This window comes from Mytilus edulis, chromosome 3 (assembly GCF_963676685.1).
Source record: "Mytilus edulis chromosome 3, xbMytEdul2.2, whole genome shotgun sequence".
Classification (NCBI taxonomy): domain Eukaryota; kingdom Metazoa; phylum Mollusca; class Bivalvia; order Mytilida; family Mytilidae; genus Mytilus; species Mytilus edulis.
In genome coordinates, this window is record NC_092346.1 from 41649150 (window position 1) to 41675733 (window position 26584).

General features: G+C 33.1%; 2 protein-coding genes across 2 annotated transcripts; both read right to left on the reverse strand.

Moving 5' to 3' along the window:
• Positions 1–4383: 4383 nt before the first annotated feature.
• Positions 4384–6440, reverse strand: LOC139514864 (optic atrophy 3 protein homolog). The gene is made up of 2 exons (XM_071304461.1): positions 5865–6440; positions 4384–5357 (listed from the first exon to the last, which is right to left on the reverse strand). Exons 1-2 carry the CDS (start codon positions 6091–6093, stop codon positions 4984–4986), a joined length of 603 nt encoding a protein of 200 aa, XP_071160562.1. The 5' UTR covers positions 6094–6440; the 3' UTR covers positions 4384–4983.
• A 3718-nt stretch (positions 6441–10158) lies between these two features.
• Positions 10159–10782, reverse strand: LOC139515259 (uncharacterized). The gene has a single exon (XM_071304823.1). It carries the CDS (start codon positions 10780–10782, stop codon positions 10159–10161), a length of 624 nt encoding a protein of 207 aa, XP_071160924.1.
• Positions 10783–26584: the final 15802 nt, after the last annotated feature.

A 26584-nucleotide genomic window follows, 5' to 3' on the forward strand; every position in this document is an offset into this window, starting at 1 on the left:
AAAAAAAAAATCAAAGATGACTATCTAGATTCAGCCTAAACTTAAAATTTGAGCTTTTTTTTTCTTACCTATTAATTAAATCTATAAATTTAACAGCAATACACCTAACTACCAAGCAACCTGGCTTTCTATAAGATCAATATATAAATGAGATAACTTTAGAGTTTTAGGAAGATCCAATTTGATTTGAAAAAGTTAGAAAAAAATTTAAAGTTCACTATCTGAATTTAGCCTTATCTAAAAATTTGAGCTTTTTTTTCTTACCTATTACTTAAATCCATAAATTTTACCGCAATACACCAAACTATTAAACAATTTGGTATTCTATAAGGTCAAAACAATTTAAAAGATAGTCTGAACAGAAAATTCTAGCTTTTTATTCCTTAATTAAATCCTTAAAATTGACAGAAATGAGCCAAACTACCAGTTTGTTGAGACATGTTTTGAGTGCCCGCAAAAGAAATATCCTACAAACCAATAAAATTGATAGCAAAGTTTTTCCTATAAAATATGTTCTGGCCCATCCACTAAATATTTTAAAAAAAGTTCTTGCCCATCCAAATATTTCCACAAAAAAAGTGCTTGCCCCGCCCCATTTTGCACCGGCCCATCCATTTAATAAATATTGAACGGTCCCTAAGCAAAACACCACAATACTCAAACTCATTCTTTGTAAAGACAGCGATCGCGTCGAATCAGCTAGGCGACACTGTCAAATCTACTCTTACGCCTCGTCAATAAATCGGCGGCGATCTCTCAAACCGTTACATTAAAGCCAGAATTGGTATCGACAACGTATTCATAGAGAGACAGATACAGATACATAGGATGTCACGGTCGTTGTTAATGTGGAAAATCGTGTCTCCCGTTCACTGCTTTGCTTGCATGTGGTGGTGACTGTGAATAAACATGTATTTTAAGCCAAATAGTAGTAATTTGAAAAATGTTTTAATACTTCAGTAATTTTATTTTGTTTTAACCAATCTATCTAAAACTTTAAATCCAAGATATTGACTGAGGACTCATTTTTGAAATTTACACCATATTGGTTTTAAAATATGATTTAAAAATTTCCACAGAATAAAATTAGTGCTTGTGAGGATAACTAGAAGCCAATATTTTAATGACAAGCAAACAAAAAGAACAAACAAAAAACATTTTCTTTACATTTTGAAGAAAAGTTAAATATTAAAAAAGAAAATTGATATTTTTATGTCCGCCATTCTGGATATTACCGGAAGTAAGGATTTTAAAGAGATAGAATGAAATTCAAAACAGTGTGGCTGTGGCCATTGATTGACACATTAAATTCATCCATTGACTGGGACAATTTAGGTGAACGTTTGTATGTAACGACCACTGCTCACTATGTACTTTTTAAAGACACTTAAACTATGGGGTCACCAAAGGTTCTCAACACCTTAATAAAGTAATTCGAAAAATTAATCAGAAATAACACGATGTTTTGATTTATATGAATTATATCAATCAAAACATAAAGGTTATTCCTGATTAATTTTTCGAATTATTTTATAATTAAAGGCGTTAAGAAACCTTTGGTGACCCCCAGTTTAAATGTCTATCGTAGGTACGTCGTGAACAGTGGTGGTTACAGACAAACGTTCACGTAAATTGTCCCAGTCAATGGATGAATTTAATGTGTCAATCAATGGCCACAGCCACACTGTTTTGAATTTCATTCTATGTCTTATAAATTGTAAAGCACAAAAGAAAGGTTCCTGTCCAATGTAATGATAGTACCAATACATTAAAACACATTTCAATTACCCTCCCTAAAAATAAGCTTATTCTAGTACTATATCCTCCATGTTGGATTTTACCGGAAGTAAGGTTTTGAAGACATTTATATCATATATCCAAAAGTAGTATATAACAAAGGTTGGTACCAAATATTATGTAAGTAGCATAATAATAACACCTTTTCACATACTATCCTTCGATATAGGACTGATTTAAGTATGATGTCCGCCATTTTGGATTTTACCGGAAGTGAGACATTTTTTCAAATGCCTCCCTATCTGAAATAAAAGAGTAATAGTTGAGGAAGGTCTATGCCAAATGTCATGCGTGTAGCAGGATGTGCACAATTCGTCTGAAATATGCTTGTAGCCGCCGGACTATATTTTTTTTACCATATTTATATACTTAAAATAAGCGACTTACATACTATAAGTAAAGAGTTATTGAGCTACATACTAAATCAAAAACAATATTGATAAAAATTAGGTCCGATACCAGGGACAGGATAAATATCTTGTTCCAGAAAGTAACATGCAAATCATTGCCGATTTATTGCCCTCCTATTAACTACTACAACAAAGGGAAATCTGAGCCATTCTTATATTCAGATAAATAAAGGCAACATAAGAATACCTTTGTTCAATCTAAACTATTAAATTCGGAGACCATATATTTTGGCCGATTTGTCTCCGAACCGACGATCGACTGATGTATTATATAAAAATAAATAGTTAGGTTGTGTAATGTATAAATAACTTCATATAGTTATTGTTTAATTTGGCATAGCTTGTTCCTTAAAGTTTACGTGTTGTAAGGAGGCGGAATTGGTTTTGTATTCGATTTGTCTTAAATATAGGACAACTGGGTCAACGGAAATTCGCGAAACTCGAACATTTTCACTTATTATTACAAATTACATCACTTAATCAAACTCGCACCTTTAATAAAAAAAAATATGTATAACCAACTCGAAGAAATGGGTTTTATCATTAGATTGTTATCTTCTCTTAGTCAATTCCTCTTTTCTCAGGGCACCCGTGTCACACAGTGACAGAATTCGCAGCAAACTCGAAACAAAAAATACTACAAACTCGCACCAATGACGACAAATAGTTTTTACCTGACTGTAATGAAATCTATAATTTTCATAAGTGTAAATGGGCTTTTCAAGTTTGTAATTTGTTTTTTGTTTGTTCAGTAGATACTCTATTTTTTTATAAAATTTATTCAGTATATGCAAAATATGTTTTAAATTGTTGTTTTGTTTTGTGTTCACAAAATATAAGGGTTTTAACGTAGATGAGAGTCAAAATTCAAATCCATAATTTGTTTTAATATTTTGTCATAAATTATTTTATAACATGCCTTTATCATAAAAAGTATGTGTCACCGAGCTATTTTTCGCGCTACAGGCTGTGCAAAATTGATTTTGTATGGATTAGGCATGGAAACCAAATTCTGTGTGATATAAAGAAAACTGCACTATATAATTTATAGGTAGAATATTTACAGACAGCTTACTTGTCATATGCATTTAGATTTGAACACGCAAAAAAATGCGTCACCGGACTCGTTTTGTGCTTATTAAAAAACAGGTAAATTTACAACCCTTTCTATCTTAAAAGTGACTTAATCTGTATTATCTCCCTTTATGTGGCAAATTTGGAGAAAAAAAAATCAAACAAAACATTATGCGCATGAATTATAAGTGCTGACACTTGATTGACGTAGTATTAACAAGACCAAGCTGTAATCCTGAATAATTCAGGAATGTAAAACATGATTGAAAGGACATACAAGTAACTTCATTAGTTATTTAAGAAAGATGATTTAAAAAAATGTGTACAGAGTTTAACAGATTACTGTGTTTTGATTGAATTTGTTGGTCTGAGAACAGTCTATTGAACATGAAAAAAGTTTCAGTAGAAGTTTCCTTAAGTTCATAGGTATAGATAGCTATAAATAAAGGCAACAGTAGTATACTACTATTCAATAGTCATCAATCGATTAAACTGAATCAAATCCGAGTAAAAAAAACCCCTAGGGAAACACATCAACTATAAAAGGAAAACAACGGAACAACAGAAACGCTGCATTTCTACAAAACAAACGACAACATACATAGATACGGTCTATTTGATAACAACTGCCATATTCCTTGGTACAGGACATTTTAAGAAAAAATGGTAAGTTGAACCTGGTTGTATGGCTGGCCAAACATCCCGCTGTTATGGCAATGTTTAATCGAGCAGGTTAAATCCACCCTTTTTATAAAAAGAAATGTACAAGTTTTGTAATCTTCTATGAAAGTTTGACAAATTTAATTACGCCATAAATCAATTTTTACAAACTAGGCTAAAGATATTTTTAAAACTTTGCTTAGATATTGACAATGCTGCTGATGGAATTAAGGATCGCTATGTCTTATCTTCCTGACTTTCCCTGCAAGCAAGACAAACCTGTTTATATAAGAGAATCAATTTTTCATATAAAAAATAATGATCAATGAATGTGAATGAGCGTTTCCATAAGACTAATGAAGAAAACAAATCCAGTGTTACTGAGTGTTATCTCCCTTTACATATTTAGATAAAACATTGATATATGTCAGTAACAAAACGAGAAGTCACAAGGGCTTTATTAAATTTCAGACTCAACATTTACATACAAATAAACAAAATTGTGATAAAATACATACAGAGGTTTAATGTTACCCTTACAATAAAATCAAAGGTCAAAATCGTTAATTGTCAAAAAATAAAAGAAGATTTCAATACTTCCATCCACAAAAAATAGCAGAATAATATCACACACAGGTGTATCACTCGAAGCTAAAATAAAATTGATTTCTTTTGCAGGAATTAGCAACAAGTGTAGAAAATTAATATGCATCAAATTATTTTAAAATAATTTTCTGAATCTCAATTACACACTTCTGGTCTTAAATTACACAATGATATATTTTCATTAATTTATTCTGAACACAGATTTCGATATGATCGATATGCATATGTACATTTACTGGTAACATTCCCTAGTTATGAGATAAAACATAGAGATCAACCATAATTAATTATCTATGAATATTATATATCTACCCAAAAGAGGCGTGGTTTGAGAAACTGTTACAGCTGTATTTATAAAGTGAAACCTTAGAAACTTATTACAGAAAATGTTGTATGCTGATTTACTTTTATTTTAGTATAAAAGCAGTTTCTTGCATTAAACATTATCCTGATTTATGAGAGGAAAGCAATTTGCTTGTTTAACTCCTATTTTGATCTCTGTATCAAACACTTTTCTTTTAAGTTCTTTAATTTCAGTTCCTTGTTGTTCTTTTACAAGCCCATATTCGTGTATTTTTCTTTGAAGTGTAGCTATTTCAAACCTTCTGGTTTCTTCCTTGATCTGGTCACTTTTTGAAGACTTGTTGTATTCAAATAACAGAAATGCTGCAGTAATTGCATAAATTAATGATTCTCCAAGTATTTTGTTCCCTAAACGCATAGCTTCATCTTCGTCTAGTAATTTCACTCGTGTTGGTGCTCGAAAACCAAGTATTCTACTCTGTAATGTTATATTCAATAAATGATACCCTACAAAATAAAGATGAAATTAATATCCTATCATAGATATTGAACCTTTAACATTAAGAAGTAATCAGTATGAAATTAACGGTTTCATAGAAAATAAGTTCAATAATTGTCACTGATATCTTTGAAAATTATACATGAATCTGATATTATCTACCATAAATTAAAAAAAAATAATCAGTATATAAGTTTACTTAATTTAATTTCTAGAAACAGCCGTCATTTTATGGTTTAATGTGGCATGTTTGAATTATAAGACCAAAGCTGAAAAAAAACTATTTGGCTACTGAGATATAACACATGATTTTTTTTCTCATTTAAAAGAGAGACAAAATATACCATTTAGTAAAAAATGCAATTTACAGCCAAATGTACATATATTTACACCTTATCTTATTTAATCTTCTCTGTTATTGTGGATGAGCAATATGAAAGTAAATTTTCTATTCCTGCTAACTAAATTTACGATATTTTGTAAGCCAACTTTTATTGTTATTCTATAATTCTTACTTTGACCAATCCATATGGTAACAATACGATATTTGAGATTTCTCTTTGCCGTTTCACTACGTCTCTGTACAGCGGGTCCTGTAAACTGTTCTACGAATGAAGACGCCAACTGTACCTTTGCAATATGTTTGTCTGGATTACGATTTGGAGTTCTTCTGAATTTTCTTAAAGATTGTTTGATTAGTAATTTAGCCAATTGTCCTGCCAATTTCACTATAAGCAATACCATAATGTCGTCTGCATTGAGGTGGGACGGTTGTATTCCGGGAACTAGATATTCGTGATGACCCAGACGCTTGACTTTTAATAAAAGCGTCTACGTTTTTTTTTTTCTAAAGTATTGTTTTAACAGTAAGCAGAACATATTTGTATGTTGTTTTTAACTCTTCAACAAATAGTTGCATTAAAGTAATCTGATCACACTAAAAAAAGTAAAATTGTGTATAAGCGAAAATCTATAAAATTGCTTTGATTAAAGTGTCCGTTTCTTGAATCTGTCACAAATTTAATTTTTCGTAAAGTTATTTCTCCAGAAAGCTGAAATGCAATAAAACAACTTTTAATTGAATTACTATTAATAGTTTGTATAAATGTAGTTATGCATCTATGTGTTTTTGTATACATACACACTAACTTCCATTGTTTTGCAAGCAATGAATGAACGTCCCAGTTTAAAGCCTAATTTATCAACATATCTACTTAGAATGCACATTTAATGAGACGATGCACACGTATATATGTTGTTAGAATATTGTGTGAATTCAATATGCCATTATTATGCAATACAAAAGATATTTAAATAACAATACCCGTTTTAATAGAGCTCACTACCTTTCATACTTTTAGATAAGAATTGATTTGTTCATGGATGAATATAATTATCATGTGATCAGCTTCAGTCTAAGTCACAAATAGAACATACTTACCCAAGCTGATTAATGAATAGTGATGTTTAAAAAAAACCACAAATGATGCTCTGATATTCTCAAAAAGTTTGAAAAAAGTAAATTGTATGACTGTCTTTTAACATGAGCAAAAGGTACTGCAAAAGATTACTTTGGTCTGATTTTTTTGAAAAGGGGCATTAAATGTCATATACAAGTTCACCGATTTGTCTCAAACTCTCATATTTGATTTACTAGTATAACATACAAAACGTATATCACATTATTAAAATCTGAAATAAACAATTTTCAAGGCATGGGCTCTATAATATATATCATCGTTTAGTGTGTATTTTAGTCTAGTCGAAATGTAATTAACTATCGAGTTGACCTCCGAAGACTGGCGACCGTCATATAAGCGATATGCACATAACTACAAACATAAATAGATAGCAAATTCGAGCAATTGTTTAATTTCATATTAGAGTATGAAAATATCTGTTAATCATCGTTTTTGCCTGTATAAAAATGAGTTTTTGTGGTTCGAATCGTCCAATCGAACTATTTACAGTTTACTCAATATAAATTATAACATTCTTTCCCTTTTGATAACTGAACACGCATAGTTTATCCATCTCTAGTTCAGGGGTTGAATTGAAGGTCACATGAATAAGGATTTAATGAGGTCGAATTATCGAGCAAAAACAAATTAAAATGCAACACACACAGAAATGAAGTATATGATAACAACTGCCATTTCCAGACATGGTACAGGACATTTTAAGAAAAAAAGGGTGGGTTGAACCTCTTTTCTTTACTTCATTTTCATTAATAATTGAAAAAAAATAATAATTTGATTTTTCAGATACATTTGTATCTCGTAACTAGTGCCTCTTTAATGCTTTTAAGGCATGTGTCGTTTTTTATTGTGTTGAATTGCTGATAATTTTATTTGTTTAAAGTTTTTCCCTATCAAAAAAAATATTTCTAAAACAGCATTTAAAAAACAAACTTAAAAGTGTCTACTAGCAGTTTCTGTAAACATTAACTTATTAGTTTATCTTAGCTTGATGTTAAATATTGCTATTTAGAATGCCTATCTATCGTTTATAGATAAAGTACGTACAATAACTAAAAACAAAATTTATAAAATAATTATTTTAAAAATGCTAAGTAGCCATTGCGTTCCATTAAAATCTATTTTACTGTGCTTATTCATGGGCTTTTGGGTATCACCGCTAAACCAATTGACCAAATTGCAGGTCGAAATCTTCTCCTTCAAACTGATCAACTGGTAATATATTTTAACAATTTGATTATGTGAAACGATTATAGTACGAAGTGAGTGATTCAAAGTCAATAGTAATACTTACAATCCAGCTCCAGTTAGTTGATTTCTAAGACATGAATTACTAAATGTTGTATTTATCAGAATGTATATTGACATTCGAATCTGTCCTTACTGGGTCTGAATTTTGATCCCCGTTGAACTGTGTTGGTATGGTCTACATTTAAGTGATATAATTTCATCTATGAACTGTTGTTAGTTCATAGTTTGGCTAAAACGCTTAACATTTTTTGTAGATGACAGTATATTGAGATTGATATAAAACTAAAAACAACATGTTGAGTTTCAATAAGATTTTAATTAACTTTTTTAACCTTTCGATTTCAATGTTCAATATTTAGTTTTAGCCAAATTCTGTTATTGACTTATATGTATTGAAATTAAAGAATAGAAGACAGACGACGAAAGATACCAATATGGGATATTAAAAGTCGAAAATAAAAGAATAACCCCATAGCTAAACAAAATACAAGCAACAAACAACAGAACACAAAAACAACATAGAACACAAATATTTGAGCAACACGGACCCCACCAAGTATGTGGGTGCTCTCATGTATTCTGGAAGGGTAAGAAGTCCCTGCTTCACGTGTAGCATCCGTCGTGTTGCTCAAGCAAGTTCAAACCCGATGATAAGTCTAATTCTGTAGGTCACCGGGGGAAATTGGACAGGGTTGTAATAATGACAACTGGAACATATATGATGTCATTTGTGAAACCGACATCACATAATGGTCAACAAACCCGTAACGAAGTCTGTAAAATTTATAAAGGGATGATTTCAAAGGCACCAATTTGTTCTCTTGGTTTAATAGCTTCCTTCTGAGTAGAAACTCTCTATCAAGGAAATCATTATAAGAAAGACAATCTCAGGAATATCGTATCAACTTGTTGATATATACTCCTTATGATAGCACTGCTGGAATGTTGCCACATAGAAGTGGAAAGTTCATAATTGGGAAGAGTATATCATGTCTTTTGTCAATTCAAGGTGTAAATCAAGATATGAAGCAGACTTAACTGTATCAGTAAATAACATTTTTGGTAATCACCAATTTTCTGAATGTCCAACCGGGAAACAATGGTACTGTAAGACTGATTTTTTTAAAACACAAACAAGTTAAATTATACAATAGCTTATGTTAACTATATGATTATCTCACACAACATGTACAATATAAAATTCATTGTCATTGATTTTTTTTTCAACTCGTGATACTATGTAATTCAGAAATTAACCCAAATCTGTATTATTACTATGTGTATTTAAACAATTTAAGTTTGTGTATTAACAATATGAAATCAGCTTATTTACTTGTACGCCCAACCTATTGTCTCTTTTGTATAATTTAAAAGACATGTGCAATATAGAAATGAATACTTGTATTTTCACAACTTAATATTTGTTTGGCTTTTTAACATTATTGATATGAGCGTCAGTGATGAGTCTTATGTAGACGAAACAAGCGTATTGCGTAGTGAATTGTAATACTGGTACCTTTGGTTATTGTTTTGTATTCTACATTTGAAAATGTCTGTACCAAGTCAGGAATATGACAGTTCTTGTCCATTCGTTTTTGATGTGTTTTGTCATTTGATTTTGCCATGTGATTTTTGACTTTCCGATTAGATTTTCCTCCGAGTTCAGTATTTTTGTGATTTTACTTTATATATATATATATATATTTATAGTTTTGATTTTTTTTACGTTAATCTTTTATCTGCTTTCTTTGTAAGTTAGCAGACTGCTTTTGGGGATTCCGCTTTTCATAAACTTTTTTGATAACTGCCCCAGACGTTGTTTTGCAGTGTCTTCAGAGGAGCGGATTCGACTTATTCTGAGAGCTTGGCTGTATGGAATGCTCTTCGTGCAGTGTGGAGGATGGCAACTTTCAGGCGACAAGTATTGATGAGTATCCTTAGGTTAAGAGTTTATATCTGTGTTTATTATACCTACAGTGAGGGTGCTAGATATATCAAGGAAGTTTATGGTGGAATTAGATATTTCATGGGTGAATTTGATGGTAGGGTGTTGATTGTTAGCATTTGATATAAAAGTATGTCATTCTTGGTCTCCCTTGTCCCATTTCATTTCAATGTCATCAATGAATCGATACCAGGAAAGCGGTTTTTTGATAGAGCACTCCAGCAGTTGCTTTTCAACTTTACCCATGAATATATTGGCATAAGATGGAGCCATTTTTGTACCCATAGCAGTGCCATTTGTCTTTAAATAGTGTTCTCCTTGGAATGTGAAGTTGTTCTTTTTCAAGACCATAGTATGCATTTCTACTATATATTCAGTAGGTGGAATTTTAAGAGATCGAGAGTCCCAAACTTCTCTACATGATTCAATGCCATCCGCATGTGGAATATTCGTAAAGATGGAGGTGACATTCATTGTGACAAGAGTAGTATTGGCAGGTAGAGGGTTTAAATCCTGCATTTTTAGTAGGTAATCTGTAGAATCTTTTATAAAAGATGGCAAGTTTTCTACATGTGGTCGAAGATAGTAATCAACGAATTCAAATATTTTTTCGGTGGGATGACCATTAGCTGAGACAATTGGTCTTCCTGGGTTACCAGGTTTATGAATTTTAGGGAGCAGGTAGAACCGCCCAGGTTTAGAATCTTCAGGTTTTAAATATTTGAGAGTATCTATATCAATGATGTTATTGTCACACATTTCCTTTAAACATTCTGTTATTTCCTCACTGTATGGGAGGGTGGGGTCCGAATTAAATTCTTTGTAAAACCAGTCATCATCTACTCGTTCTCGAATTCGCTTGCTGTTAGATATTTTTAGCAAGCGTGAGACAAGGAATTAAATTGAAGTGGTAAGTTTTTAAGATGTTCAATACAGTGTTCTCCAAGGAGTATGAGATATCGTGACACCAAATCGCCTGCACTGTAGTTGTTCCGCTAGACCACACGACCACCTGGGCATCACAAAAATAAAGTTTTCGGTGGCCGTGTATTACCTTTCCTCGTCAGTTTTAATCTAGTGTCGTACTACAGTACGTGATATATAAGGCATGGCGATGTTATTGTTACCGATCAGCTCAATTCTCTATTGTAAAAGATCCTACAAATTGATGCAAGATACAGTCACAGAAAATAATTATATGTATAAGTACGTCTCAGTCAGTGACAAATCTTCATCAGATTTATCTATTGGATCGCCAGCAATGATGGTGATACGTGGCTGCGTACATTATGTATATACAACTCGTCCAAACTTCAAGTTGTGAACCCAACAATGCTTTCGCAAATTTTTTGTTCTTCCCTCGCCGGGATTCGAACCCATGCTACTGAGATATCGTGACACCAAATCGCCTGCAATGTAGCCGTCCCGCTAGACCAAACGACCATCTGGGCTTCACAAAAATAAAGCTTTCGGTGGCCGTGTGTTACCTTTCCTCGTCAGTTTTTATCTAGTGTTGTACTACAGTACATGATATATAAGGCATGGATATGTTATTGTTACAGATCAGCTCAATTATCTATAGTAAAGGATCCTATAAACATATTTATATATATACAAGCACACATAGATAAATGTAAGTGTACTTGTATTGTTTAAATTTGTATTTTCATTGTTTGACCTCATGCTGTAATGAATCCATCAAATAAACTATAAATAAAAATCATTCAAAATAATACGTTTTATTTGGCTGTAAATGTGTCATGGCATTTATTGCAACAAAGAAACACAACCAACTTGTCAATCAAAACTTGATGACGATTAAATTACTAAAAGGCGAACCAGCAGTTACAAAGTTATATCAGGAGCCACTCGGTAGTCCAAAGCAGCTTCAAGTAAATTTCGTCAAATACAAATTGAGTAAATAGTTGCGCAACTTGTAATCCACCAAAAAATTTACCGCTTGACAAATTTAACAGCAAGAATCAACATCATTATCAACTTCAACATCAACATCATTATCAACTTCAACTTCATTATCAACATTTTCATCATTATCAATGTCAACACCATTATCGACTTCAACATTTTCATCATTATCAATTTCAACACCATTATCAACTTCAACATCAATTTAAATTCAATACTGTAAACGTCATTTATTTTTTTAATTGATATACATGTGTCAACATCAAGTTCAGCTTAAATTCAATACTGTCAACATCAAAGCTATTTTATTCATTGTAAGAGAAAACCAAACAATGAGGAAATTAAAAAAAAAAAAATTTCAGAGCTCCTTGAATCTGATTTAGGAATACATCCAATTTTCTCTAATACGACTGATGCACATATAGGCTTAATATGACTGCTCCTATGACCATTGAAGAGCCAATTACCCAAATATCTTTCTGGTACCCTGAACTTAAGTGTTTAGTACTATACGAGGTTTTTTCCTATATAACCGTTTTAAGAAGCGGATTTCCATCGACCTTTCAATTTAATTCGATTTTATCTAAACGATCAAAAAAAGATTGTAACGGTTGCAGCTTCAAAATGTAAAGTGTATGAAAATGTCCATCTTTGTGTCTCATTGCAATGTAGTCAGACATCAACTGAACAGGACTAATCGAACTAGTTTATTCCTTTCCAGAATTGTCGTTACTGAATTACCCAGCTGATCAATTTTCTAAGGTGGAACTTTTATATAAAGTGACCCTAAATAGGCATCAAATGTTATCTTGGATCGTTTTGCAATAATATTTTCATTAAAATTTGAATTTGTAATTTCTTCAAAACTAAGAAACCCAATATGGAGCTTTTTAAAATAAACATGTTTCGTATACTGAATAACAAACTAAATTCAGTGCATCTAAAAGCTTAGTTAATAAATCAATAGTAAAAGGCATATGACAGTCGTGTCGCTTATCATGCCATTGCGCATCTTTTGAACAATAAAAGAATGAGTGGTGTCCAATAAACCATTACTCTAATGATAAAAACTAATGCCTGAAAGGTACGCATTCTCAGTGGAATCAGATGACTTAGAAATCTTTAATTATTTATCGAAAAACGAGTATTTGGGTGATAATTTCCATGTGTATTCAAAAACCTGTTTGACTGCGTTGTAGCTCTGATACCTTGGTGCAAAATTGTTTGCATCAGGTGCCCTAGGGTAATTTTGATACATAGGAACAGAATATTCCGAAGTTACAGAACTTCGAGGATTATTCTTGTTACATGAATAACTTCTACAGTACAGCAAAGGATGGAACTGGCTACATCTTATACATGAGTGTCTGTATACACAATTCATACGAGCACAAACGGCCTAAAAATATAATGTAGCAATGACTATTAACTGCGTGAGAAGAATAAGAAGATGTCTGTGGAATATTATTTATGACTACTGCAATAAACTGAAGCCATAGCTGCCCATCAATGACGTCCCATTAACGCATATGATCTCGAACTTTTCTATGTCGAAATTGCTTGTAATATTTATAAACATTCTCAAAAGGTACACTAGCCCCTAATGATCGTTCTGTAGCTAATCAATTTATTTGCCAATTCCGAGAATCTTTGCAATAAAATTTTTATATAATTTAAAAAAAAACCTTCAGTCCCCTCACCTATGTTAGATAATGATTTTACATTTAAATATTTGTTACTTTCAATTTAAATGTCCCCATCTACATCAAACCGAACACTTTTTTCAGTTGATCAATATTTGAAACAAAGTGTTTGTACAGTAATTGGGCCAAATCAACATATTCTTAATTCCATATTTGGTTTATAATTGTTTGTGGAACAAACACATCAACATCTATACTAGTAGGTATAATTAAAATCTCACCGTTTTGTACAGTGTTAAGAGCTGTGGGCTGCTCTGAATGTACACATCACTGATCAGGAACTTGTTGTTCAGCAGGCTGGTGAGGGACGTTTGGAGTTCCAACCTGCTGTGGTGGTAGAATTGGCTGTTGTGGTACAAACGGCTGTTGTGGTAATAACTGATGTGGTGGCAATAACCGATGTGGTGACAATAACTGATGTGGTGACAATATTTAATGTGGTGGCTATGGCTGATGTGGTGGTATTAATGACTAATTTGGTGGTATTAATGGCTGTTGTGGTGGCATTAACGGGTGTTGTGGTGGCATCAACGGCTGACGTGGAATGGCTACATTTTGTCTAATAATTTCAGCTCTCCTTGGGCGAAGCCTTCTGTTTACCGGTAGCTGTAATTGATTTTGCCTACATTATACATGCAGCGAAATCACACAGAATCCTTTTATATCTTTAATCCAATAACTAACATGTTCAGTTAATAAATACCACATTTAAATGCATGCTCTCAATTAACAGTTCAGTAACTTTGTTTTTCTTTGGAAGTAATATTGGTGTTTTTGCATCTTCTGACAGTTGAGCAGCTCCTAATCTACCAATGCACCTGAAAAATCGTCTCACAGATAGGAAGTTTTAAATGCTTCTTAACAAAGTCAATGCAACGTACACCAATGACAACTGCTTATAACTCAAGTCGTGGTATAGTTATTTTCTTATTTGGTACCAAGCGTGTCTCGGAAAACAGTCAATCAATTTTAAATAAGTTGTTTTCCCTCAGTTGATGAAGATAAACAACATAAGCATTGGCTTTGGTTGAAGTATCACAAAAGCATAGTAATCTGAACGTAACTGTACCTGGTAGCCAAATAGCTTAAGGAATATGAAAATCCTGATTTTCATCTAAATCAAAAGAGATTTTTTTTCCATTGCTGAATATATTCCTCTCTCAGTTGTTCATCCCATTCCATTATCTTGTTCCACAACATTTGGAGGAAAAGCCTGGTTCTTAAAATCACAGGTGTTACAAATTCAAGAGGATCAAACACAAAAGTCATTCTCTGTATTACTTCTCTTTTGGTGACTGGAAACATGTTATCATTTGTAGCACTAATCACAGTTAATGTATCATCTTTTATTGTCCAAGTTAATCCAAGAAGCTTTATTTTTTCTCTATTCGCCTGATCTTCCTTGGGAATGCATTTTAAAAATTCCTGTGAATTTGATGCCCATTTTCTTAAGTTCACTGATGCATCACTGAATATTTGTTTTGCCTCTTAATATAATGTAATTGCATTCTCTGTCGAGTCTACTCCAGTAATTACATTATCCACATAAATATTTTCTCTAATATTTGCTGCTGTTGCATTTTTGTATGTGTCAAGATGATAGTCCAAAGTTGCTACAAGTAGGAAAGGACTTGATATAACTACAAATGGCACTCTGCAAAATCTGTAAAATTGTACATTGTTTTCTACTGTTGGATGATTAATGTTTCTTAGCCAAAAAAACCTAGTTGCATCTTTTCGTAGTTCAATTTAGAGAAATGCCTTTTCAATATCAGCTACTGCAATTTTGTTCATTCGAAAAAGCAACAAGAGTTCACATAAATCTTGTAACATTCTAGGTCCTCTGTGCAGGCAATCATTCAAACTTTTATTTTCTTGTTTTGATTTGGCAGACGCATCATAAGCTATCCTTACTTTAGTTTAGGTTTGGTTGGTTCAACTACAGCATGATGTGGTATGTAATGTTTGATTACGGTTTCCTTACTACATTGGTTTGACACCTTTTCTATAATGCCCTTTTTACACTGGTTTTGAACAATCTCATCATACTTATTTAAAAGGTCAGGATTGTTCTTCATCTTCTGAAAAAGTGTCTTTAGTCTTCCGTATGCAAGTTCCCTATTTTCAGGACGTTCTGGTAATTTTTCTTTCCATAGCAAGGCTACGTGATATCTTCCATTTTCCATTCTGAGTGAGGTGAAAAAGTTTCTCAAAGTATTTTTGTCGTCTGATGTATATGGACAATGTTGAATTGCAATAATTTCCAAGTTCCAGAAATCTTCAATGGAAGGCTTGATTTGTAGTTATGTGTCAATTGTAGATTGGAGACAGCATTCTGTTATGGATAATAAGCAATTTACTGTCATGTTCATGTTGTTCTCTCTTTTTTCATAACTTAATTGTGACCTTCCTGTAAGGATCCATCATAGCTTAGAGCTAAGTAGATAAAGTCTTGTTGAATATCTATTTTCTTTGGCAATATGATCTCCAAATAATAACCATTTCCGTTAAGAATCTCTATTGTTGAACTTTCTAAGCAACTTGGCAGTGTGTCAGCAAGTTGCAGATTGTTACATAAATATTTCCATTTTAACGTACATCCATTTGTAAAGGTCGTCTTAGTATTTATCTTGTTATCTTAGGAACAACATAAGCATCAATAAGCATGCAAACTCCATCTTTTAGTCTGATCTTGAATGACACATTTTTTGTTCTAATTGTTTTTGGCTTATCTGCACCAAATGTTTGAAGCGTTATCACCTCTGTAGCTTTCTTCTTCAAGTTTAATCTCTTGGCCAAATTTTCTGTTATATATGTTCGCTGAGATCCGGAGTCCATAACTAGTCTTACTACTTCTGTTTCGTTAACATCTGTATTTGACAAAGTTGTTTGAGCTGTTCTCTGGTACGTTCTCTTAACTTGAAGCTATTTCACAAATTTCATCAGATAGATGTGAAACTTCTTTATGTTGAGAGGGAATTTTCTTTGGGCATAGACTTCTATGATGACCCTTTCTCTGTTTGCAATGATAGCATGATTTTTCAAATGTGCAGTCTCTACTAACATGTCCTGGATACAAGCATGTATAACAACTACCCTTGATTTTCTGCTTTCTGTCTTCAATTGTACTGAACTTTCTGCACTCATCACTCCAATTGTGACCATCACAATATATGCAAACCATTGAATTTCCACTGCCTGAGTTTTTTTTCAAATGGCTTTATTGTCATAAGAGCTTCTGCAGATCAGTGTTTAGTAAGTGTGGTAGCTTAGATGCTATCTTTGAGATGAATACATCTAGGGTTACATCTTGATGCATTGCGTCCAAAATTACGTAAGTGTCGTTCTAAGTCATCATAAAGTCTACGTAGATGTGTAGTTTGATTTGAAGCTGACTGAAGGTTTATTAAATCTAAATAGTGCTTGTTGACAACAGATTAAACATTTCCAAATCTTTTCTTTAGTATTGAAATTGCTACATCGTTATTTTCATGGGACAGCGTTAAGCCAGATATACCAGAATTAGCTGTTCCAAAAAATTTGCTTTTCAAGTAATTTAATTTCTCTATTTTTGTCAAGCTTTGATTTGTGTGCACTGCTGCTTCAAATGAATCTCAAAATTCTGTCCATTTTAACTTATCTCCATTGTACAAAACTAGGATTAATTTGGGAAGTTTAACTGCACTTACTGTTGAAAGTTGACTTTACTCTTAATTCAAGTAGTTGTAACTGTCGAAACTGTAATATCTGTTCTTGCATTTGTGTCTGTAATTGCAATACCTTGTGGTCCGTGGGCGATTCTGTTTTCTTAATATCTATAATTTAATCCTAAATTTCTTCCTCGAATATTTTTAATTCGTCTAAGTGCTATGTAACACTGTCAACAATTTAAAATATATTTAACGTCACTTGCCTTCGTAAATTTTGCTATTTCACCTACTTTATCATATTTATCCTCTAATATAGGTGCAAAATCCTTTATAAGAGGGACGAAAGATACCAAATGGACAGTCAAACTCATAAATCTAAAACAAACTGACAACGCCATGGCTAAAAATGAAAAGGACAAACAAACAACAGCACACACGACACAACATAGAAATCTAAAGAATAAACAACACAAACCCCACCAAAAAAACTAGGGGTAATATCAGGTGCTCTGGAAGGGTAAGCAGATCCTGCTCCACATGTGGCACACGTCGTGTTGCTTATGTGATAACAAATCCGGTAAATAGTCTAATTCGGTAGGTCACATTCATGAAAGGGAAAGGGATTGTAGTAACGACGTAAGGAACATATCCGATATCATTTGTGAAACGGTTATTCAATAACGGTCAACCAACTCGTGATGGCGTCCGTAAATTTACGAAGGGATGATTTCAACTTCACCATTTGGAACTCTTGGCTTAATAGCTTCCTTGTGAGCAGCAACCCTCTTTCAAGAAAATCATGATAGGAAATGCAAGCACGGGAATATCGTATCAGTTTGGAGATATATACCCCGTATGCAGGTGCTGCTGGAATGTTGCTACTTAGAAATGGCAAGTTCACAATTGGAAAGCTGAAATCATCTCTTTTGTCGTAAAGTTTTGTTTTCAACCGACCCTCATTGACAATTTCTAGATGTAAGTCAATATATGAGACCGACTTAACTGTATCTGTAGTATCCTTTATCGCTACCTCGATGGGATAGATGCGTTCCACATAGTCACCAAATTTTGAATTATTTAGTGAAAGAACATCATCTATGTAGCGAAAAGTAGAGTTAAAGGATATTGCTAACTTCTTATCTTTCTTTCTAAGAAGTTCCTGCATGAAGTCAGCCTCATAATGATAAATAATAGTTCAGGGCATATAAACGTTGAAAATATGCCGCACAGCCCTATATTTTGACCTTTGAAAAAAATTGTGGTTACCTTTAATCGTCACTCTGCTGATTGTTTTGACAAACTTTGATCTTGAATACCTTGTGCTATTATATCTCCACTTATGTCTAATTCTTTAGCTAACAAATTATTGAACCTTGTACAGAGTCCTTTCAAATATGAGACTGCCATTTCTCCTCTGGTTACTTATTTTCCGTGTTCTTTATATATTTCTTGTCCTGTAATTCTCGGGTTCCGGCACCATATAATATGGCGAAATCAGACTAACACGGAATCTTTTTATATATTTATTCCAATAACAAACAGTTATTTACAGTATGTACAGTTAATAAATACCACACTTGAATGATCCGTCTATTCCTTTGTAGTTCAACTGATAACACTTCTATACTTCTGTTACTTCTATTTTTACAATGATAATTATACATTAAAACCCTTAACTTATAAACAATAGACAATAGACAATATTTTATTGGCACAAACGCATTTACAATAAATGGTCATGACCGAATGGATAAACAATTTTCTATACATGGTAGTAAAATACAAACAATTATATATATATGTGAATAAACGATTAAAGGTATAATGAAAATCTATTACAATAAATTACTTCTTGCATTTAAACAATTTGTTACGAAAGAGGAAGATAATTTTAGTGCCGTATAAGATGTATTATTAAGTATAAGATTTATTTTATTTTTATCGCACAATGTGGATATACTTTTTCCTGTAATTTTGAACATTTTTAATAGTACAAAAGTCTCTCTAATACTGGAGTAACCTCTGCAGTGTAGCAGCATGTGCTGTTCATTTTCAATTCGCCACTTTTACAGATTTCACAAATTCTTTGATCTCTGGGTACTTTTAAATATCTTCCTCTTTCAATGACAAGGTTATGAGCACTAACTCTTAATTTAGATAATGATGATCGATCTGATCTATTTTTTAAAGCATCAACATAACCTGCCCGTTCACTCATTTTGTAAACACTTTTGAAAAATGTTAATTTTGGAGATGCTGAAATATTTGCATGTTGTTCCTGAAAACCCTGGTCAATTAGTCTTTGTTTTATATACTAAAATCAAAAGAACATTCTAAATCTAGAACAAACTATAATTAACTAGAGAAATGATAAGTAATCTATTTTTAGTAACAGGGCAAATGCCGGAATTTTCCAACACTTTCTTAAACATATAAATATACACAATTACTTTCACTATCCATCTAGAATATTCTAGCATGATTCATTTACTATAGTTATAATAACAATGTAATATTACATCTTTTCCTCTCGACATACTGGCCTTTTCTTCTGTGTTTTAAATTCTATAGCTTTGGTCAAGCTCCGTGTAGGTTGCACTTTGTAAATACAGCTGTTTCTCAAAACACGCCTCTTTTTGGGAGGTCTTGAATATTCATAGAAAATTCATTTTGTTTACATACTGGTTTCCAGTTATGCTCTCTGTGTTCCATCCCAAAGAGACATAACTTGGGGACTGTTACCAGTAAAAAAACATGTGCATATTGTTTACATTGAAATCTGTGGTAACCTTTCATTCGAGGTAGGGGTAGTTAAGAAATTAGTGTTAGTTTAAACTCTGAGAAGTTCAGGGCATATAAACGTTGAAAATATGCCGCACAGACCTATATTTTGACCTTTGAAAAAAATTGTGGTGCATATGAACTTTCAATTCTACGATAAGATTTTTTTCAAAACTTCAAAGTAAAAGTGGTACAGTTTTTGCTGTAAAAGGAGTTCCTACGGGAAATTGCATTGTGAATATTTACAGAAATATGACCAAACCACACGAGGTAAATTGTACGGACTAACATTTCGCAGGCTTAACTAATTAGCATATGAAAGTGACCAGTATAAAATGAATCGAACACACCGTCAATTTAAATCATTATAAGGCATACCAAGTTATACAATTACAAAAATTAATTTAGTTTTTATTGAATTAAATTCTGGTATTTAGTTTTGTTATTCACGTCGGATTTTGTCTTATGCTTAGTTAGTTTCTGTGTTTGTTACATTTTAATGTTGTGTCGTTGTTCTCCTCTTATATTTAATGTGTTTCCCTCAGTTTTAGTTTATTACCCGGATTATTTTTTCTATCGATTTATGAGTTTCGAACAGCGGTATACTACTGTTGCCTTTGTTTACCCATAAATGATAAAATTTACCAATTTTTGCATTTTTGACTATTTTCAATATTTAATATAATTTTCTTTTTATCAGAGCAAATTTGTGATCGTCAAGATCTAAAATATTCCATAGGCGTGCAATTAAGTGGGCAAATAGATTAGTTAGTCATAAGTATACGATATATAAAGTATAATTTATTTCTTACATGTATGTTATTCATAACGATTTATGTACATTGTGGAAAAACTTTTTGACTATCATATGAAGAATTATGATATATTTTCTTTTTTTCACTGGTTAATATTAAATGCATTTTTGGGGGACAGGTAAAATAACATATCGGGTTTGTTTTTTTCTTCATTAAGGTTTATGACCCCTTCTGAAGCCATTTTTGTACGAACTTTTTAAACTTCAATTGTGGCCAAACTACAGATGTATTGAATAATAAAGATAAGACATTTTGTACATATACCAAGGGGAAACTTGATGAAAAAACATTATTATTTACTGTTTCATTGCATTTAATAGAAAAAGTACTTTGTGGCAAATAAACCAAGATTTTTATAAAAAAAATCCACAGTCTTTCATACAGAGATTTTTGTTATAAAATTTGAAACACAGATTATTCACTTGCTATTCTATGATGTGCTAGTGTTTATTTTTTACAAAAAGTTCTAACCAACCTGTTAATTCCAAAATACCTCGTGCTGAGTCACTAAGGTCGAGCGCACCCTAAAAGGTGTACTTGATTTGGTCCATATTTTTATTTTTTTTTAACCAATAACTACATTAATAAACTTGTTTTAAGGAAATCAATGCTAGCACTGCATGCAACAATCCAATATCTATCAGTCACCGAATTGCCAAATATAAGAGGACAAGGATACTACAGGCTGTGGATTTTCTATAAAATTTCCATATATTTTATTTTAGCATTGAATCAGCACAAGGGTAGATAATCCTTAATTTGTACATAAATAATGCCTTAGTTTTCTCGATTGAATTGTGACAAACTTATCATTTCGGGGTCTTTATGGCTTGATATGCAGTATTGGTTTTCAGTTAAAATGAAGTCATTATTTACAAACGCGACAATGGTAGCCTCTTTGGTTTCTGCGTTTTTACTATAAAAGATCTGTTGATAAAAATGTCAAATTCTGAATTATCAGCACTTTTGGTTGTAAATAAAATTGCAAGTCATATATGGTGCCGCAGCTTTTTTGATACCAAAATAATATTTTATTATAGGTAATTAATGGGTCCGGAATTTTCGAAATAGTATGAATGAACATCCCTTTCTTAATTTCGCACAGAACATGTTAAATGTTAAATGGATGTGCAACAGCACACAACAGTAGAATTATTAACTGTGCGTCACACGAAAGTATCAGCGTCACAAAAAGTTACACGTGTTTTTGAAGATAGAGCGTGTACGACACTTGTATTTATATAAATGTAGCGGAAAATGTAAGGCAGACGGTACCTTGAAAATCATAAGTCGAAAATAAACTGACCAATAGTATACAAAACGAAATGTCACTACAACTAGCTCATGTAGTTATTCCTTGCACAAATTTGAGTTCCACAAATAGACGTTACTTCAAGGATATCAGCATCAGTTGTTTTTTTTTAATCTCTTGTTTTAGGTGAACATGTCGTTTCCTTTTGTGTTATGTCTAATGGTCGTTTTCACCAGTTGCATGTAAAATTATCATAGTCTCTTGTTTTATGTCTAATGACGGTACAATCTTGCTTCATTTTTAATGGCCGTTTTCTCTTTTTTTATGTGTAATGGCCGTTTTCTCTTGTTATATGTGTAATGGACTTATTCTCTTTCAATGTATAATTGTTGTTTCCTCTTGTTTAATGTATCATGGTCGTTTCATCTTGTTTTATGTGCAGTGGCCATTTTCTCTTGCTTGATGTAGAATGACAGTATTCTCTTTTTTATAAATAATGACTGTAATTTCTTGATTTATGTGCAATGGCAGTTTTCACTTGCTTGATGTAGAATGACAGTATTCTCTTTTTTATAAATAATGACTGTAATTTTTTGATTATATGCAATGGCAGTTTTCTCTTGCTTGATGTAGAATGACAGTATTCTCTTTTTTATAAATAATGACTGTAATTTCTTGATTTATATGCAATGGCAGTTTTCTCTTGCTTGATGTAGAATGACACTATTCTCTTTTTTATAAATAATGACTGTAATTTCTTGATTTATATGCAATGGCAGTTTTCTCTTGCTTGATGTAGAATGACACTATTCTCTTTTTTATAAATAATGACTGTAATTTCTTGATTTATATGCAATGGCAGTTTCCTCTTGCTTGATGTAGAATGACAGTATTCTCTTTTTTAAAAATAATGACTGTAATTTCTTGATTTATATTCAATGACAGTTTTCTCTTGCTTGATGTAGAATGACAGTATTCTCTTTTTTATAAAAAATGACTGTAATTTCTTGATTTATATGCAATGCCAGATTTCTCTTGCTTGATGTAGAATGATAGTATTCTCTTGTTTTATGTTTTATTGGCTGTTTTCTTTAGTTTGATATGGAATTGCCGTATTCTTATTTTCATATGTGATTGTTGTTTTCTCTTGTTTGATTTGTAATGGTCGTTTTCTCCTGTCTGTTGTATGTCTAATGGTAGTTCTCTCTTGTCTGTTGTATGTCTAATGGTCGTTTTCTCCTGTCTGTTGTATGTCTAATGGTAGTTCTCTCCTGTCTATTGTATGTCTAATGGTAGTTCTCTCCTGTCTATTGTGTGTCTAATGGTCGTTCTCTCCTGTCTGTTGTATGTCTAATGGTAGTTCTCTCCTGTCTGTTGTATGTCTAATGGTAGTTCTCTCCTGTATGTTGTATGTCTAATGGTAGTTCTCTCCTGTCTGTTGTATGTCTAATGTTAGTTCTCTCCTGTCTGTTGTATGTCTAATGGTCGTTCTCTCCTGTCTGTTGTATGTCTAATGGTAGTTCTCTCCTGTATGTTGTATGTCTAATGGTAGTTCTCTCCTGTCTGTTGTATGTCTAATGGTAGTTCTCTCCTGTCTGTTGTATGTCTAATGGTCGTTCTCTCTTGTCTGTTGTATGTCTAATGGTAGTTCTCTCTTGTCTGTTGTATGTCTAATGGTCGTTTTCTCCTGTCTGTTGTATGTCTAATGGTAGTTTTCTCCTGTCTGTTGTATGTCTAATGGTAGTTCTCTCCTGTCTGTTGTATGTCTAATGGTAGTTCTCTCCTGTCTGTTGTATGTCTAATGGTAGTTCTCTCCTGTCTGTTGTATGTCTAATGGTAGTTCTCTCCTGTCTGTTGTATGTCTAATGGTAGTTCTCTCCTGTCTGTTGTATGTCTAATGGTAGTTCTCTCCTGTCTGTTGTATGTCTAATGGTCGTTCTCTCTTGTCTGTTGTATGTCTAATGGTAGTTCTCTCCTGTATGTTGTATGTCTAATGGTAGTTCTCTCTTGTCTGTTGTATGTCTAATGGTAGTTCTCTCCTGTATGTTGTATGTCTAATGGTAGTTCTCTCTTGTCTGTTGTATGTCTAATGGTAGTTCTCTCCTGTCTGTTGTATGTCTAATGGTAGTTTTCTCCTGTATGTTGTATGTCTAATGGTCGTTCTCTCTTGTATGTTGTATGTCTAATGGTAGTTCTCTCTTGTCTGTTGTATGTCTAATGGTCGTTCTCTCTTGTATGTTGTATGTCTAATGGTAGTTCTCTCTTGTCTGTTGTATGTCTAATGGTAGTTCTCTCCTGTCTGTTGTATGTCTAATGGTAGTTTTCTCCTGTCTGTTGTATGTCTAATGGTAGTTTTCTCCTGTCTGTTGTATGTCTAATGGTAGTTCTCTCTTGTCTGTTGTATGTCTAATGGTCGTTTTCTCCTGTCTGTTGTATGTCTAATGGTAGTTCTCTCCTGTCTGTTGTATGTCTAATGGTAGTTCTCTCCTGTATGTTGTATGTCTAATGGTAGTTCTCTCCTGTCTGTTGTATGTCTAATGGTCGTTCTCTCTTGTATGTTGTATGTCTAATGGTCGTTCTCTCTTGTCTGTTGTATGTCTAATGGTAGTTCTCTCCTGTCTGTTGTATGTCTAATGGTAGTTCTCTCCTGTCTGTTGTATGTCTAATGGTAGTTTTCTCCTGTCTGTTGTATGTCTAATGGTAGTTCTCTCCTGTCTGTTGTATGTCTAATGGTAGTTCTCTCCTGTCTGTTGTATGTCTAATGGTAGTTTTCTCCTGTCTGTTGTATGTCTAATGGTAGTTCTCTCCTGTCTGTTGTATGTCTAATGGTAGTTCTCTCCTGTCTGTTGTATGTCTAATGGTAGTTCTCTCCTGTCTGTTGTATGTCTAATGGTAGTTCTCTCCTGTCTGTTGTATGTCTAATGGTAGTTCTCTCCTGTCTGTTGTATGTCTAATGGTCGTTCTCTCTTGTATGTTGTATGTCTAATGGTAGTTCTCTCTTGTCTGTTGTATGTCTAATGGTAGTTCTCTCCTGTCTGTTGTATGTCTAATGGTAGTTCTCTCCTGTCTGTTGTATGTCTAATGGTCGTTCTCTCTTGTCTGTTGTATGTCTAATGGTAGTTCTCTCTTGTCTGTTGTATGTCTAATGGTCGTTTTCTCCTGTCTGTTGTATGTCTAATGGTAGTTCTCTCCTGTCTGTTGTATGTCTAATGGTAGTTCTCTCCTGTCTGTTGTATGTCTAATGGTAGTTCTCTCCTGTCTGTTGTATGTCTAATGGTAGTTCTCTCTTGTATGTTGTATGTCTAATGGTAGTTCTCTCTTGTCTGTTGTATGTCTAATGGTCGTTCTCTCTTGTATGTTGTATGTCTAATGGTAGTTCTCTCCTGTCTGTTGTATGTCTAATGGTAGTTCTCTCCTGTCTGTTGTATGTCTAATGGTCGTTCTCTCTTGTCTGTTGTATGTCTAATGGTCGTTCTCTCTTGTCTGTTGTATGTCTAATGGTAGTTCTCTCCTGTATGTTGTATGTCTAATGGTAGTTCTCTCTTGTCTGTTGTATGTCTAATGGTAGTTCTCTCCTGTATGTTGTATGTCTAATGGTAGTTCTCTCTTGTCTGTTGTATGTCTAATGGTAGTTCTCTCCTGTCTGTTGTATGTGTAATGGTAGTTCTCTCCTGTCTGTTGTATGTCTAATGGTAGTTCTCTCCTGTCTGTTGTATGTCTAATGGTAGTTCTCTCCTGTCTGTTGTATGTCTAATGGTAGTTCTCTCCTGTCTGTTGTATGTCTAATGGTAGTTCTCTCCTGTCTGTTGTATGTCTAATGGTCGTTCTCTCTTGTATGTTGTATGTCTAATGGTAGTTCTCTCTTGTCTGTTGTATGTCTAATGGTAGTTCTCTCCTGTCTGTTGTATGTCTAATGGTAGTTCTCTCCTGTCTGTTGTATGTCTAATGGTAGTTCTCTCCTGTCTGTTGTATGTCTAATGGTAGTTTTCTCCTGTCTGTTGTATGTCTAATGGTAGTTCTCTCCTGTCTGTTGTATGTCTAATGGTAGTTCTCTCCTGTCTGTTGTATGTCTAATGGTAGTTCTCTCCTGTCTGTTGTATGTCTAATGGTAGTTCTCTCCTGTCTGTTGTATGTCTAATGGTAGTTCTCTCCTGTCTGTTGTATGTCTAATGGTCGTTCTCTCTTGTATGTTGTATGTCTAATGGTAGTTCTCTCTTGTCTGTTGTATGTCTAATGGTAGTTCTCTCCTGTCTGTTGTATGTCTAATGGTAGTTCTCTCCTGTCTGTTGTATGTCTAATGGTCGTTCTTTCTTGTCTGTTGTATGTCTAATGGTAGTTCTCTCTTGTCTGTTGTATGTCTAATGGTCGTTTTCTCCTGTCTGTTGTATGTCTAATGGTAGTTCTCTCCTGTCTGTTGTATGTCTAATGGTAGTT